General features: G+C 46.3%; 1 protein-coding gene across 6 annotated transcripts in view; it reads right to left on the bottom strand.

Moving 5' to 3' along the window:
* Positions 1 to 15,251, bottom strand: part of LOC101476739 (rap1 GTPase-activating protein 2) — a 39,515-nt gene extending 24,264 nt beyond the window's left edge. For 3 of the 6 annotated variants that reach the window (XM_076889481.1, XM_076889482.1, XM_076889483.1), the window contains exons 1-2: positions 14,971 to 15,245; positions 7,029 to 7,064 (exon numbers count right to left, since the gene is read on the bottom strand). In XM_076889481.1, the coding sequence (XP_076745596.1) occupies positions 7,029 to 7,064; positions 14,971 to 15,014 (80 nt within the window). In that variant the 5' untranslated portion in view covers positions 15,015 to 15,245. Of the gene's footprint in view, positions 1 to 3,635; positions 3,843 to 7,028; positions 7,065 to 14,970 lie in introns of those variants that run through there. The other 3 variants (XR_013100653.1, XM_076889486.1, XM_076889484.1) reach the window with 2 other exon arrangements.
* Between the last annotated feature and the right edge of the window lie 1,794 nt (positions 15,252 to 17,045).

Genomic DNA, 17,045 nt, shown 5'->3' with positions numbered 1-17,045 from the left:
ACACGAGCAGAACGTTGAACAGCATCCAATCAGCAATCAGAGAACATCAGCCATGTGGTCTAAAGCTCTGTGAGAGCCTCATTCAGGGCTTCCATGAACAATGATGGGAGACTTCAGTCAGTCCGGGGTCCTCAGAGGAAGCTTCAGCCTACAGAGGCACACGAGTGCTTATTGACCACAGGAACTGCAGTTCCTCTTATGTCCACTGGAGGCAGTTTAGACAGATGTTTAATTCATCGTCTGGGTGAAAATGTTAGAGTTTGTTTTCATCAGACTACAGCAGCACCACCGCTAAAAACTGCAGCTTGTTTTAAGAAGCTTCGAGTCGCCTCACATTTCTGTTTGCATCTTCTGCTGCTCGTCTACAACACCGACCCAAATCTGGCTCCTCGGGGAGCGCTCAGAGCGACCAGGAAGGAAAACAAAGGTCAACGAGAACCGAGAACATGAAGCCTGCAGAGAGAGAAAAGGTCAGAGAAGGTGTGTGAGGTACACGACGTCCACAGCGCTGCAGCGAGACGGCACGAGAGTGTGCGTGTGGTAAAGACCCCCGAGCTTCACTTTTAAAATAAAACCAGTTTAACTCGACTCTCAGCTGGCTCGTTATCTGCGCTGATGACTGAACGTCACAGCCAATAACATCACCTTCATCCAACACACACACACTGATGTCAACACATCCCTCTGAGCCATTCCCACAATGCACCAGGCCCCCAGACTCAAACAGCAGGCTCCTGACACTCTGACGCCTGCGGCACGTTTAAAAACAGAATAAAGGGGGCTCTATTTTTGGCTAAATGTTTTTCTTCTGTTTATCCTCGAGACAGTAGGGTGTCCAAATTCCTGAGGACCCGGCCCACGTAGACCGCGAAGGCGGTTTATCTAATCTAATAACTTTAATCTCAGCCAAACCGATTTACTCACGAACAAATAAAACACTGAAAAAAGCCCAACAATAACATTTTTAGGTTGTCTAAGTGACTTAAAAGTCCGCGGTGATCTGAAAATGATGTGCCGGGAGTTGTGCCGTTCTCTGCGGCTTCAGTAACCCTCGAGCTCCCGGCTAGCTGTCGAGCTGGTGGGTAGCAGACGCCTCCGAAAACGTCGAAGCACTTTTGCAAATATGGGATATCTTGATAAACCGAGCAGATATTTGATGTTTACACAGCTACTTTCTCGCCTGAAAATATGTTAAAAGTTTATTTTGTGACCCAGAAAAGGTAATAAGAGTAATATTAAAAACTTAGTAGCGGCTGCCATTGTTGGAAACTGGAGTTTGGCTGGGCCGCGCTATGAATTCTGGGATATGGTGGGCCACGAAGGACACACCCGACCCATCCTTCAAATTCGGGGAAAAGGAGGACGCATTTGTCGGCTGCATTCGGAGGAGTCTACGAATTTGGAGAAGCTGAAGGACAGAAGAGTTGATCCATGTCAGCATGCTGCCCATTCAGGACTCCCTGAGAGCGCCCCCTGGGGGAACTGCAGCCAACAGGACCAGCTGTGAACACAGTGCACGTGTTAAATGTGACATCAGGGTCTGCATGTGAACAGAGCTCGTCCTCACGGCCGCGTCACGGCGAGCTGCGCACCAGTTACTGCTCATAAACCGGGGGCATAGTGTGACACATCCACCTGTACAGGTGATTCTCTGCAGTCATGAAAAATGGATTTTGTCACGTTTCCCACAGCCAGGAGGCTCGCTGGGTTTCAGACGAACATCAAAGCTCTTCATTAAAATTTAAATTCAACCCTCGAGTTTCTCCAACAGGAGGGCCCATCCCAGTTTGAACCTTTAAAATGAAACGAAGTGAAACATTCCAGCTTCATTAAAAATAAAATAGTGAGGATGGCGGCGGCGGCTTCGTGGTCATGACTGTGTGAATATCCACGCTTTCACTCCTGTTTCTTTGTGTTAGAACAGCAGCTTCAGCTCGGATCACACCTTTCACGTCCTTGTGATCATTACAACCAGTTTGGTCTCCGAGGCCTTTGATTGATCCACACCCACTGATCCCCTTCGTGTCCTGCTTCCCACCCAGGATCAGTTCCACTTTGGAGAACCTGCCAGGAGCAGCACAAACGTCTGCTCTGACCCAGAGACTCGGTCGACGTGTGGCTCGCTGACAGCTGAAGAACCACAGACCTGCCGCGTATGACACCAAAACGCTTAAATGTGTCCGAGCAGCTTTCGGGAATGAGACTCGACTGATCAGTCAGAAACGCAGGAGCGTGCGAGAAACGGGGTTTCCCGCAAAACACAGCAGGGGTGCTGACTGTGTTATTTGAAATAAATGATTTTTATCTGCTTCTTTGTGTAAGCTCAGTTGGAAGCACCTCGCCGTGGGCTTTAGCGTTCATGGAGAAACTTTGTCCCAAAATGGCACATTTTCTGTGGGTGTGAGGATGGAGTGATCAAGAGACACAGGTGGGAGTGGAGCACAGGTGGAAACGATAAAGGTGGAGCTGAAAATCCAAAAAAGGAAAAACAGCAACAGGAAGAGCAATTCCCAAAATAAAACAGGAAGCAGAACAAACACAAACAGAAGGCTAAGCTAAAAAAATGCTGCGGCACTTTGCTAGTTTACTCAAACAGGGCTAGTTGCTCAAAGCACATGACAGCGTACGCTCACAGCAGCTGTGGTGTAGATGGGTGACCCTGAGGCAGCCTCTGTTAGTTTTTGTGAGTCATACGACCCATCAGGGAGCGAATACGCCCTCACCAGGCTGAAACAGAGTCAGCACCTCGCATCAACTTCCTGTTCCAGACGACATAATATACCGTCGCTGTCAGCACGAGATATGAACGTATTAAACGTCATGCACTTTGAAACGATGGCTCCTCCCTTTGTGTCTGCAGTGAACACTACTGCCTGCAGGGGGCGCCGATGAGGCCATACTCTGCCGCTGTGTAACTCGCCACGCTTCGCTCAGAGCTGCAGGCAATTCACGAAACAATAAGACTGACTTTTTAGAAACGTGCGCTCTCCTCCCCTGCAGCCACGGCGCTCTGCGCCTTTGTCTTTCACACGGATGAAACTGAGTCGCCACGGAGACGGCACAGAGACAAACAACAACAACAGCATCACAAACAGAAACGACAGTAGGACACGAGCAGCACTGCTGGCTCCTGTTTGTAGACAGACGGTCTGGTGTGTAACACACACACACACACACACACATTTCTCTGCAGCTCACATTTCCCAGTGTGTGTGTGTGTGTGTGTGTGTGTGTGTGTGTGTGAGCTATAATTGGTGCTGAGTGAGTATGAGGAGGTTTTCTTCACTAAGTCGAGACTTGAGAAAATCTTCCTCGTTGTTGTTTGTCTTGCAGCTGTCAGCGTGCAGCTGCACAGATGTTCAGTTTCCTGGCTGAAAGCGTCCAATCGGCGCCGCCGTTCTTTGCGTTTCTGCAAACCGTCCTCACAGAAAACTCCAGAGTTTGATCGTTGAGCGAGGAGTGTCTGTCATCAGTAATTTACACGTGTAAACGTAAACTGGACCAACACTTCAGTGAACACCTGAACACCTCAGAGCTGAGACTACGGAGTCACATGATCGCATTGTAAATGAAAACAGCAAAAACAAGGCAACACACACACACACACATGCAGATGGAGGGACTGCCAGACTCACCAGTGGTCGTGTGGCATTGTTGCGTTGCCGACGGTTACTGAGCATCTCACTCAGCTCTCACACACCAGCAGCCCTCCCCTCTCTCTCTCCTGTAACGTCAGGGTCCATTAAGCTTATAGCGCCTTAATCTTTCAGAGAGAGCGAGCGAGAGAGCCAGTAGCAGATGGAGGATGGCGGGGAGGGGAGGGGGGAGGGGCGGAGGGGAGGATGCTCTAACTGGATGTGGTGGAGTTTGAGTCCGGACCGTGAATGTTTGCACATCTCTCCCCCTCATCAGGCTCTGAGCTTCAGCACGTTCAGCCTGAAGTGAAATCCCGATGACCTTAAAGCGTCTCTGTGCAGGTGAGCGTTACAAACACTCGCCATCACTACCGTCAGCTTCCTGTCACACTCACTTCATCCTAGAGTAGTTTACATCGCAGATTACCTGCACTCAGTAAAGGCACAGCCACACGCTGCAGTTCCTCTGGCGTCCAGCAGAGGCTCCAGCGGAAATAAACATGTTGACAGCTTAGAGATAATTTCACACTACGCAACTTTTTAATGACATCATGTGACAAATAACATGGCTTCTGTGAGGTTACTGTACTAACAGGCCAAGAATGAGGCGGAGGTGATGAAGCAGCTCACACACAGACACCGCGCCTCTGCAGGAAGACGATCCACACCACCCAACCAACCAATGAGCTTCTCGGGGTGACGAGCAGCACGTGTGGACGTTGAAGTGCGAACCTGCTGGAGGGAAAACAGCTGTCGGACACGCGGTCACCTTCCCCACAGACGCACAGCGGGCCACATGTGGGCAGACACACGGGAGGAAGACCTCTGACGAAGGACTTACAGGCAGTGCGTGTTATTGGATTATTAAAGACGTGCGTTACGAGAGCTGTCCGCACATTTCTGGCGTTTAAGCTACGTGCTCGTTCTTCAGGTGTACGATGTGCAAAGTGAAGCAGCCAAAACGAGGCATGCACGTGAAGTGAGCGTGCAGACTTGGTGTGACTGCTCATGCATGAGTCACGCACACACCGCCCGATGGTAACGATCCCGTTTACGGAGGCCTGATTGCACCATGTGCTTTTATGGCTGCTCTGTAATATCACTCACTTGTCGGTTGTAACGGCGAGCGTCACCTGTGGAACATGTCCCATGATCCTCTCCAACTCGCTGTGTGGCCGCGCTGCAGACTGACACCTGGGATCAAACCTGTGACCTGCCCTCTCTCTCAGGTTTCGGGCTCAGTCGGGAGCAGCGAGCGACTGCAGCTCCCAGCACTCATCCTTCCGCTCCACCGCAGAGAGCATCTTCATCTTCCAGCTGAAATCAGATCAGTCTTTAGGCTCACAGGAAGACAAAGAGCTTCCAACGTGCTCCGTGTTTTTCTCCTGATGTGAACGTCGGGAGCTAAACCAGCGGACGTCCCAGAGACTAAAGGTTAAAGGTCATCATGACCTTACTGAGTAGGTTTTTGGCATGTCAAACGTTAGTCATGACAAAACGTCACAGAAAGGTCTCACAGGAAGCAATGACATCATGATGACATTTAAGGTCAGCTTCACCGTGACATCGTGACGTTCTGCAGTAACTCTCCTCGTGGCCGTTCTGTGACCGTATGGCAGTAACTCCTGTTCCGGACTCTGCGGTGTGACGTGCGAACGCACCCAAACAAACGTCTCTTTAAAGCTTCCAGGTCAAAGTTTTGTTCGACAAGCTTTGGAGTAAAGCAGCAGTCAGCCTGACTTTAGTCTTCAAACTTCTAGTTGACGGATGTCACAGGTTTTTAAAAAAGCAAGTTTAAGTGGACATGCAGGCTACACAGATGTGGAGGCTCCAGCACGTCAGCACAAGGATTTCACTTTTTCATCCTTGTTCCTGCTAAATGTTCAAAAACAGATCAAACTGATGAAAGAAATAAGCAGAGGAGCATAAACGCAGCGTCCTTATCAGCATTTCCACAGTTCTCAATATTTGGCTCATTAAGAACAGTATAATTGCTTCTTTTGTTCACAGTAATCTGCTTCACCTTTGAAACCAGCTCATATCGATTTCCTCCTGTAAATCCTGCATGAGCTGAGCGGCGCTTCCTTTTCATACTGGAAATATTTGTCTGCATACAAACAGCAGTTAGAAATGTTTTGAGCTCATTAAATCCATAATCAGCATCTGTTAGCGTCTCGCTCGCCTCCAGGTTGTGTGCTCGATCCTCTCTGTGGGCAACAGCAGTCGCCTGAATCTCACCTGGAGTCTTCTCGTGTCTGTAACAACAGCTCGTGTGGATCTGCGTCAAACCGCCGCAGATCTGTGCGCCGCAGTTTGTCAGTCTAATTAAACCATCAGGACCATCAGAACCATCAAAACCATCAGAACCATCAGGATCATCAGGATCATCAGAACCATCAGAACCATCAGGATCATCAGAACTATCAGGACCATCAGAACCATCAAAAACATCAGGATCATCAGAACCATCAGGATCATCAGAACCATCAAAACCATCAGGACCATCAGGATCATCAGAACCATCAGAACCATCAGGACCATAAGAACAATCAGAACCATCAGAACCATCAGGATCATCAGGACCATCAGAACCATCAGGACCATCAGAACCATCAAAACCATCAGGATCATCAGAACCATCAGAACCATCAGGACCATCAGAACCATCAGAACCATCAGGATCATCCGGATCATCAGAACCATCAGGACCATCAGAACAATCAGGACTATCAGAACCATCAGGACCATCGGGATCATCAGAACCATCAGGATCATCAGAACCATCAGGACCATCAGAACCATGAGGATCATCAGAAGCTTCAACAAAGTCACCAGATCCTTTAAACCATGATCCGTCCATCCATGGATCCTGACCTGCACCCACCATCCCTCCTGGGCCTACAGGTGCAGGTCTGGATCCATGGATGGAGGAAGCAGGAAGCAGGGCTTCATTTGCACGGGGTGGACGAGCAAACATAATGGACTAAATATAAAGGAGCACATCTGGCTGAAGTGAGCACAACTGGTTTCATTGACAGCTTCGGTTTATGGCCTGATGCTGACTCTGGGCACCACCGAGGGGTTTCACTGCTTTTTGCTGAGCAGCTGTGTAAAGTGACCGGACCAGAGCCGGTTCCAGAGCTTGGTTTAATGGACCGGCACAATAAGGAACCATCCTCTATGAGCAGATTGGCCCTTTAAAAGGAAGAAGCTGCAGATAACAAGCTGTTCTCCAGAGCCTGAAACACAACATGCTAAATCAAACACATCAGAACGATGTTTGGTAGAGTGAAGCTCAGGCTGAGGGAGGTGAAGCTGCTGCTGCTCTTATTTTATTTCTGGCAGTGAAACAACTTGAGTGCGGTCTTCGTGTGATTCAGGGTTGTTACTCACCGAGCTCTCAGAGTGCTGACTGTAGACTTATCAATCCTACAGAGAGAGAGAGAGAGAGAGACACCGTTAACATGTGGTGCACTGAGCGCGCTCTGATAACAGCAGGAACGTTAGGACGTTGCCGAGGTGGAGGACGAGATTTCTATCTGCATTCTCTATTAACCTCAGTAACCTGAGTGAGGTGTGAGGTTCACAGCAATAAAACCTGTTTATTAAAGTGCTGCAGCGCCACCGAATCAGGCGTGTTTCTGTAATGACGGCTGAAGCGCAATAAAACAGCACAAACCAGCAGACGCATGAACCACTGGATGACTTCACAGAAAGTCATCCAGTGGTAGAAAGTGGGTTCCTGAGGCTACGTCCACACTAAGCCGTTTTGTTTAAAAACACCGTTTTGGCCTCCCGTCCACACTGAGGCGGCGTTTTCCTCAAGGAAAAACGCCGCGTTTTGGAAACGCTCTCGAAAAACAAATACATTTCAAAACGGAGCTGTCCCGTCGCAGTGTGGACACTCGAACACGCAGACTTTCTAAAACGATGACGCATTTTAGTCGTGTGATGCAGTCATGTGACCAATTAAACTAAGACAGCGGAGGGCGTTACACAGCAGTGGTTTTGATTGGTCTCAGCTTTGACAGCCCTGTTACAGATTAATATCAGTCTGTACGTGCTGCAGATTGCTTTCCTTCTAATTCTTTAATCCTCACTGGCTTTTGCGCATGTGCAGGACTGCAACGTAAGTGTTTTGGACGCACAACTCTTTGAAAACGCTACTGTGGACGCGGAGCGTTTTCAGATGAAAACAGCGTTTTCAAATCTATTTGGGCTGGTGTGGACGTAGCCTGAGGCACAGAGGTTTTGACGTGACGTATAGGGACAGAACGGGACGTTTGTCTCTCTGTCACCGACTGCGTTTCCATAAGTTCGACCTGAATGGCTGAGCTCCTCAGCCTCTCTCTTTGCCCCACTGCGGGGTGACCCAGGGACTTGTTTGGGCTGAGCACGCCCCCTTTCACCGGGCTCGGTCTCCTGAGCACCACACACAGGTCTGACTGGAGGGTGGAGTCCAAACCACCCAGGGTGTGAAATAACCGCTGTTCATCAGTACCTGCATCACACCTCACTCACACGGTGTCCTTGGAAGTGCTGATGATAAAGCATCCAGACGCTGCAGAGACATGGCTCATGTCTCATGCATGCTGTAACACAGGTCTATCTGTCATACACACCACAGCGCTCGTCACTGATAGACTCTGACACTAGAGCAGGCGACATGACCAAAAATATTTATCACGATATACGTTTGAAAATTTGCGATAACGATATAACTGATGATATAATTGACATGAGACAAAACACAACTCCACAACTTTATTAGTGCAAAAACCCATCAATGTATTTTCACTTAACCCTCCTGTTATGTTGGCTTGAAGGAGCACTGATTACGTTCCTGGTCAATTTAGATTTTTTTCGCTTTCTGTAGTGATGCAGATGACATGTGACATCTCTTCTGTTCTGGGTCAATCTGACCCGCAACATAACAGGAGGGTTAAACAAGCAGCTGTTTTTTTATGTGCATTAAAGTTATACAAAAATGTAACAGTGCAAATTCCTCGCTGACAGTTTAACCAAAAAGCATTTCCACTGGAAACTGGCCGACACATCCTCAGCATATCCATGTATAACATCCACAACACTTAAAAAGAGGTTAAACACACACAACACGGTAACATTATGTTGAAGCACAGCACGTATCACTCCGCGAGGCTCCGCCTACGATAGCTGTAAAGCTCCGACAATCCATCAAGCGGTGCGGCTTCGTAGCTCAGCAAAGTCGTACTGAAACATGTGACAGATTTTCCAGCGCCGTGCACATAAAATCGTTTCCAGGTCAGTAAACACAACCAGAGTTCATACATAAGGCACACGGGATTATAAGGGGCTCTGTCGACTTTCAGAAAATCAAAGGATTGATTTTAAGTGCGCCGTATTTTCCAAACAACACGGTAATAACGACGGCCCGCTAGCATGCGCTACCAAAAATAGTGCTTTGTTGTGTGTCTGACGGACGAAAGCTAAACCAGTTCCACACCAGTGAAGCTGCAGAATTTTTAGAAACCAGTTCTGGTTCATCTGTTTCATTCAGCGATCCACTCTCGCTCTTCTCATTCTGCGTCGCCGCCATGTGCGTATGTAAACAAAGGCACTGCGCATGCGCGTTTTACCCAAATTCTATCGCCATATTTCATTTTCCTATCGTTGCCCAACATTACACCGGTATTACCATGAACAGTATGATAGAGCCCAGCCCTACCTGACACAGATGTTAGCAACCTCACTGTGACAGGAAACAGCCTGAAAACCACAAGTGAGAGTTAACAGGAGACACAGATCAGGTGACAAGTGTGGAGGAGAGGAGGAGAGGAAAGAAGGAAAGGAGAGGACAGAAGGAGATGAGAGGAGAGCGTGTGGTCGAGCAGAACTTTAAAAGCCTGAGTATGATGACTCTGAGAAAACTCCACTCCCACAGGCCATAAATAACTCATCCAACAACACACACACACACACACACACACACACACACACACACACACACACACACACACACACACAAAGATGGCCGACAGTAGAGAGTGCAGGCATGCTGCTTTATTTTAAAGCACAGGAAACAGTTGCCTGTGTGAGTGTTTGTGCGCGCGTGTGTGTGTGTCTCTGTGTGCGTGTGTGTGTTTGCGTGTTTGTGTGTGTTTGTGTGTTTGTTTGTCACCACTGCGCTGAACCAAACTCGTCCCTCCAACCCAACCTGGAAACAAAGCTGACATCGTTCAAACCTGCACTTCCTCCAGCGACCAGCAGAGGCTGCAGCAGCGACTCAGCCCCCCTCCACTCCCACTAACATGAGTTTGTTACACAAACAGCTGATTTCCTGCTTCAGTGAACAAACATGATTCAGCAGATTTCTCACTTTTATTGAGTTTTGCACTTTAAAATCGTCACGTTTAGAGTTCTTTGTTTGAAAATAAAATAATTACAAACTCCTCGAACAATAAAATGTCTTTGATGTCGCTTCAGTCTGACCATCACACTGCTCATCTGGGCTGTGACCTTTGACCTATCCGCTCTCAGACACTGAGTATGGAAACAGCGCTAACAGAGCGACCTAGAAGTCTGAACTAACACGTTAAACCAACATGGCGTCCTCACATAAAGGATAAAACATGTCGGCGTCTCGGGGTGAAGCTCCAGCAGCTGCTGCAGCCACAGGTTTGAGTCCTGTGACTGTTTGTGATGACAGCGACAGTCGAGCCATCAAAGAGAGAACGAGGGTGGAGCAGGATGGGCGGAGCATCCCGGGGTTTGATATAAACGCTCCTGCAGCCGCCCGAGGCCGGTCCTGCATTATTTAATAGTGCAACTCTATTAGTCGTCATGGTCTAAATGCTGGAGGACAGAGGAACGACGAGGAGGCATGAGGTAATCTGTGAGGGCGTACCATCTGTTATTTTATTATGATGAGACAGAGGGGAAGGAAAGGAGGAGGTGGGGAAGGACAGGAGCTTTTCTTTTTATGTAAGGAAATCATGAGCTATAAAAGGATGAAGAAACAGAGATGGAGGAATCAAGAGTGCATGGAAGGAAACCACAAGGACAGATGGAAAGGAGGAGGTAAACAAAGAAGTAAACAAGGAAAGAAGGAAGCAAAAATGATGCATGAATGAAAGGAATGTGACATACATGAAGGAGGTATAGAAGGACACTGCAGGGAAAAGAAGGTTTGGAAGGATATAAGGACAAACGCAAGGAAAGGACAAAAGGAAGGAGGTATAGAACAAAATGAGGAGAAAGTGTTGAAGGAATTCAACTATTAAAAAAACTAGGAAAGGTATCGCCGAAGGAAACAAGGAAGCAATGAAAGAAGGTGGAAAAGAAGGGGGAAAAGGACACATGTCTGAAAGGACCCAAGGGAGCATAGGAGGAAATAACAACAGAATCAGGAAAGTGTGCAAGGGAAGGGAATATGGAAGCAATATGAAGGAAATGAGCACACAGGAATGTATTTAAGGGCATAAGGAAGTATGAATAATCCCAAAAAGATATTTAATGAAGTAAAGAAAACATAGAGGGAAGGAAAGAAGGACACATGAATGAAACTAGAACAAGGTCTAAAAGAAAACAAGGACAAACACAAGGAAAGGACAGGAAAGAAACATAGAAGGAAGCAACTAATTTGACCTGGAAGGAAGGGATAGAAGGACACAAGGCAATGAAGCAAGAAGACTCCAGGGAAGGAAGGAAGAAGGACAGGAAACACAGAAGTGGACAAGGAAGTATGAAAAGGAAGAAGTATATAGGGAGTGAAAGAAGGAAACATAAAAGGAAATAAGGACAAAAAGTTTTTAAGGACAGAAGGAGGTGTGAAAGGAAATAAAGGCACATGAATGAAAACAGAATCAGAGCAAGGAAACAAGGAAAGAAGGACGAAGAGAAGGAAACTAGAAAAACAAAACAAGGATGTATAAAAGTAAAGAAGGGGATGTGGAAGGAAACAAGGAGACACAAAAGAAAACAGCAACAGAAAAGAAGGAGGAGAGAGACCGAGGTCTGAGGAGAAGGAAGGATGAAACACCGAGGGGTAAAATGAGAGGAGGTCTGAAGAGGAGGTCTGAGGTGGGGAGGTCGGAGACGAGAAGGAGGTGTGAGGGGAGGAGGTGAATGATTGAAGAGCTTGTGTCCGAGTTTCCACTCGCTGTGAATTCTGGTCACAGACTCAGGCTGAGGTTCACTGAGGCGAGGACGAGAGGATGCAGAGCTGCTGCTGGTTTCCCCTCTGACCTTCACTCCTCCTCCTCCTCCTCCGACCTGCAGCGTTCATTAACCCCACAGACACAAATGATTCTCTCCTGTAAATATTTCACATTTTAGTGTCAAACACAGGCAGCTGTATGGAGGACCAACAGTGACCAATGAAACATGAGTTCTTATGTGAATGTTAATTAATGTTTAAGGAGCTTGCAAAGAAAAGCGTCTGGACTTCTTTAAGTTGCTTGAAGACGTTTCACCTTCATCCGAGAAGCTTCTTCAGTTCTAAGGTCAAATGGTGGAGAGTCCCAGATATAAACCTAGTGGGAGTTTCCCCCCACAGAGGGACAAAGGACCCCCTGATGATCCTCTACCTAATCACATGAGCCAAGGTGTGAAACTGGGTGTGGGTCACAATCAGACAGGGTTTCGGGTGAGCTCATTGTGAAACCTGGCCCCACCCTATCATGTGATGTCCTGAGGTCAGATGGCCCAGGATGTGAGTGGGCGTTAAGGCGTCTGGGGAGGATCTCAAAACTGGATTATAGATGTCAGACAGTTGGTGTCGTAAACCAGCGCCTCTGTTACGACACCAACTTGGTACCCACACCCAGTTTCACACCTTGGTTTCCATAATTCCATGATGTATTTAATAATAACAATAAACCAATAAAAATAATAATAATATAACATTTTACATTTTGGATTTTTTTTTTATTTAAACAGATATTCAAGAATTTATAAATTAATAATGTTTTTAATACATAATTATTTTAATAATACCGATTAATAGTTGAAGTTTTTATATTATTGTGGTCTAATAATTAAAAAAAATGCCTTTGCCAAGATTTGACTTTTTCAGGCATTTATTACATACATTTAATATTTTATCATGACATACATTTATAAACATTACATATAAATAAATAAAACATTTCTTAAATAATTAATTTATAAAGTATATTACATAAATAATTTGAGTAAATAATAAACTTTTTACTTACATAATAAACTTTCTAACTCATTATTAATATTTAAGTATTTCGTACATATTTAGTTGTTTTGTATGTAATTAATAATATATAAATATTATTTATAATATAATGTAATATAATGTGTTTTGGGTCACATTTGTCGTAACCAAGGTTACGCTCTTCTCTGGTCCCAGCATGTGATTTAAGGTCTGTTCAGGGTTTTGGATCCAGATCTGTGTCATTAGCTTTAACCCTTTAAGACCTACCATAGAACCAAGTCCGCCAGAGCTTATATTATATTTTTACATGCCGTGGAGCCATTTTTGGGAGCATTTCAAGTTGCTATACATCAATACAACCATTATAGCCCAGATTTTAATAATATGTCTGCATTAAGTGCATAGTAATTACATAAATTGCAAAAAAGTGCAATAACATATATTTTAACATATATTTCTAGTTAGAGAAATTTAACAGGCTTATCCCTCAAAACTATAAATACAAAAAAGTTGCACAAAATAGTTTCCCACCACAGGAAATTTATTTTGAGTGTCTTCATAGTTTTATTTTTGAACTACACCAATTTTTATACACTGCAGGAAAAACGAAAATAAATATTATACTGCAAATTTGCAAAAAAGCAGCATGTGCATCAAAATTAACTATTTCCAGCAGTGCAATATGAGTCCTCAGCATCCCAGAAAAGACACAGAAAGTCATAAAGTCAAAGATAACTTTTAAAAACACCAGTATAGGCTCATGAGGCCCTGATGGTAAAAAAAAACTACATTTCTGCGAAAAATGACGTCACTTCCGGTTTCGGGCAGGTAATGGCGGACATGCAAAACTTCGCGCTGACGTCTATTCCAACGTAGGAAGTGTTACGAACAGCTGACCGGATCGGCAAAGCGTGTTTCTGGAATATTATGTTTTTGTTCCTGCAAGTGCTTTTATGCAGTTTTTGCAAAGCTATATGTGGAAGGAAACTGTGACCGAGGACAAGCTGATGGCATAAGATGTAAGTACAACTCCTCCGGTTTCATATGCAAAAAAAATTATTGCGCTAGCTCACGTGGTTGCAGAGCTACCGGGATTTAAAAATAGTTACGCAAAACAGAGCGTGCCCGCTCCGACCGGCTCTAAAGGGTTAATGCTCCATGTGAAACTTTTACATTTCCAGTCACTGTTTCTTTAAATCTAAAATAAGTAACGAGGTGCTGTGAATATATTTGTGTATAAACTGTGAAATAGAAAATAAATAAGCAGCTTTTAAAATACTTTATTGTTATTTTTGGACTCTGGCAGAGGAGCTTTGAATGTTGTAGCCCATCAGTTTAGCCGCTCTGAAACAAGCTGCTCTGATTGGCCGATTCCAGGAAGCGTGCAGAGGGGCAGACGAGGCATGCATGCACTCACTTCAGGACCTCTGATGATGAAATGACCCATTTTTTGAACTGGATCCTATAAAGCCTGATTCCTTCAGAGTGACCACTTTTTGTTTCAGGTGATGATCGCACGCAGAGGTCAAAGACATGGAACGCGTCAGCTGAGAGTTTAACTACAAAACCACCAACAAGAAGAAGCAGAAAGAAGCAGCTGGGACATCGAATATCAGATTTTCTCATTAAAGAAGGAAAATGTTGCATCTTCATGCACTGTGTGGATGAAGGTGCATAGCTGATAACAGACATGTATTATGTGTTTGCTGTGCTGGGTGTGAGCACGCTGTCCTCTTTGGTGCCGCAGAACAAATGAAGCTGACGAGAAGACAGAAAACGCCTGCAGAGCTAAACTGTCCTTTGGATTCGTCCGAACGCAGAAAGTTGCTGATTAACTCGCCGTCGGTCGACTGGAAACACAGACGACACAGAAAAGCGTCTCACGCTCACAAAGAACGAACTCGCAGAGCCCCGACAACTTTCCCACCAACGTCCATTCAAAAAAGGTCCCATTTTAACTTCGTTAACGTTCAGCTTCCCTCGCCTGATCTAAACAACATTCACAATCCCTCCACGTGAATGTAACAATTTGACTTCACAGCTGATGATGTCAGTGTGATGTCATTCCTTGCAGCTCGAGCTGGAGATGAACTCAAAAACCCGGAGAAAGTGTGCCGGACAGAGCTGCTGAGACCATTCAGCCATTCATCAAAGGGCGAGCACTCTTACCATCCGAAGCCTCCGAACGACACGCTCCTCTTCCTCCTCAGCATGGTGCCTCGCTCGCCCTCCTCCTCTTTGTCTCTCTTTTCTTCTTATTGTGTCTGGGTTTTCCTCCCTCCCTCTCTCTCCCTCTTTGTACCTCTGCCTCCCTCTCCCTCCGCTGTCGCTCTAACTCCTCATCTCTCCTCCTATAAATACTCTCCTCTCTGTCAGACACTCCCGCCGCCTCCCTCTCCTTTTTCCTCCTCCTGTCGGTAACGCTGCTCTCTCGTCTTCCTCTCCCACTTCACTTCACAGCACAGAGCCAGCAGAGAGAGAGAGCGAGGGTAGAGAGACATAGAGGGATAGCAGGAGGAGGTTTACAGGGAGTACCCGCTCTCTGCCAGCCTGATGGAGAGGAGCTGAAAACTTATCATCCATAATAAATGGACATAAATGGATGGAAGCACGTGTCGGTTTACGGGACCTGCTATTATGCAACACGGCTGCAGCTGACGGCAGTTTTTACTCTCATCTGTGAATCCATCAGTTTTAGGAAAACATCACAAAGGAAAAAGAACGAGGAAGGATTTTTAATCAGGAGGGCTTCAGGCGTACCAAGGTTACCAAACACACACACAGCAGCGCGGAAACCTCGCACACGTTCCTAAATGACCACCTTTGAAACTTTCTCTTCCCATTGTTGATTCACTCAGTGTAGGAAAGTCTGCACTCACTGTCTACTGCACACAAATCCACACCTTCACGTCAGTCTGAAGGCGTAACACTTATGTCTTATTGGAGGTTACGACCCTCCCACTAAAGAAAGCCACGCCCCGCTGTTATTGATTGGCTGGCATGGGAGGATCATCAGCCAATGCTGCTCAGCTGTGCCGTCCACTCGACCTGATGTCACTGTGATGTTTGTGTACTGCTCAGGTCAAACCCGAAGGAGCCGGTTGGGGTGTTCTGGGCGTGTCCGCCTGGGACGAGGCCTCGGGGCAGTTCCTGTCAGTACCACATGTTTGTCTCAGAGGTTCAGCCGCACAGGTCCACGCGCACGCAGTGAAACGGACACTGGCTCATTAAAGCTACGGTTCCTCTGATGGCCCATCCTACACTGTGGCAGTTCTAGAGCTCATACGTGCAAATGAGCACTGACCCTCCAGGTGTGCGAGCATTTGTCCCATCCAACGCCCTTTGAGGGCTCTCGATAACCTCGACCTGAATGTCTGGCCTGTCAGCTGTCAGTGGGACATGCCTGCCGTGGTGACCAGGCTAACGGGGAAACAAGGCTCGATTCTTCGGGTCTGTGGGTCAGGAGGCAGAGCAGCTCATCTAATAACTGGAAGGTTGGGGGTTTGATCCCTGAACGCCCAACGCTGAACCCCAGTTTGCTCTCCGACGCAGCCATCAGAGTGAATGTTCAAAAGCACTTTGGCATTGACAGCAGGGCGTCTGTTGTATAAAGGGAATCAGTCCACGTGCCGATGTTCATATGAAGTTTGGACTCCGCCGCCGCGGACAGCCAAGTTAAAAATCTGTGAACCTTTAACTGCTCCGATCATCGCACTGGTCTAAGATGAAGGATTAAGCTTTGTGTATCTTCCTGCTCGTTTGGCCGGATTCTCCATTAACAGCTTTACTTTGTCCTCTGAGTTCGTCTGTCCAACCAAGCCTGTCTGTTTAAGGTGTCTTATTTCATTAGGGTTTTTAAAAAAAATAAGAATCTGTTATTTATTTATTTTCACAGTAAATGACTTGTTGTTCCCCCATGGTACTCCCACAGCTCTCATTGGACCAGGAAACCAGTCCCCAGGAGTGTCTTATACTCGTTTCATTACTAAAAACTCTGAACTGGACTCTTCTCAGAGTGTGTCCTGATTTAAAGCAGACTTTGACTCATCACTGAAAGGACAGACAGGTTTTAACCCTTTAAAGCCGGTCAGCGGAAAATGTAGTTTTTTACCTTCAAGGCCCTTATAAGCCTATACTGGTGTCCTTAAAAGTCATGTTTGACTTTATAACTTTCTGTGTCGTTTCAGAATCAGAATCAGAATCAGAATACTTTATTGATCCCTGGGGGAAATTATTTCAGGGAT

The sequence above is a fragment of the Maylandia zebra genome, linkage group LG10 (assembly GCF_041146795.1).
Source record: "Maylandia zebra isolate NMK-2024a linkage group LG10, Mzebra_GT3a, whole genome shotgun sequence".
Lineage (NCBI taxonomy): Eukaryota > Metazoa > Chordata > Actinopteri > Cichliformes > Cichlidae > Maylandia > Maylandia zebra.
This window is presented reverse-complemented; position numbering and strand designations above follow the sequence as displayed.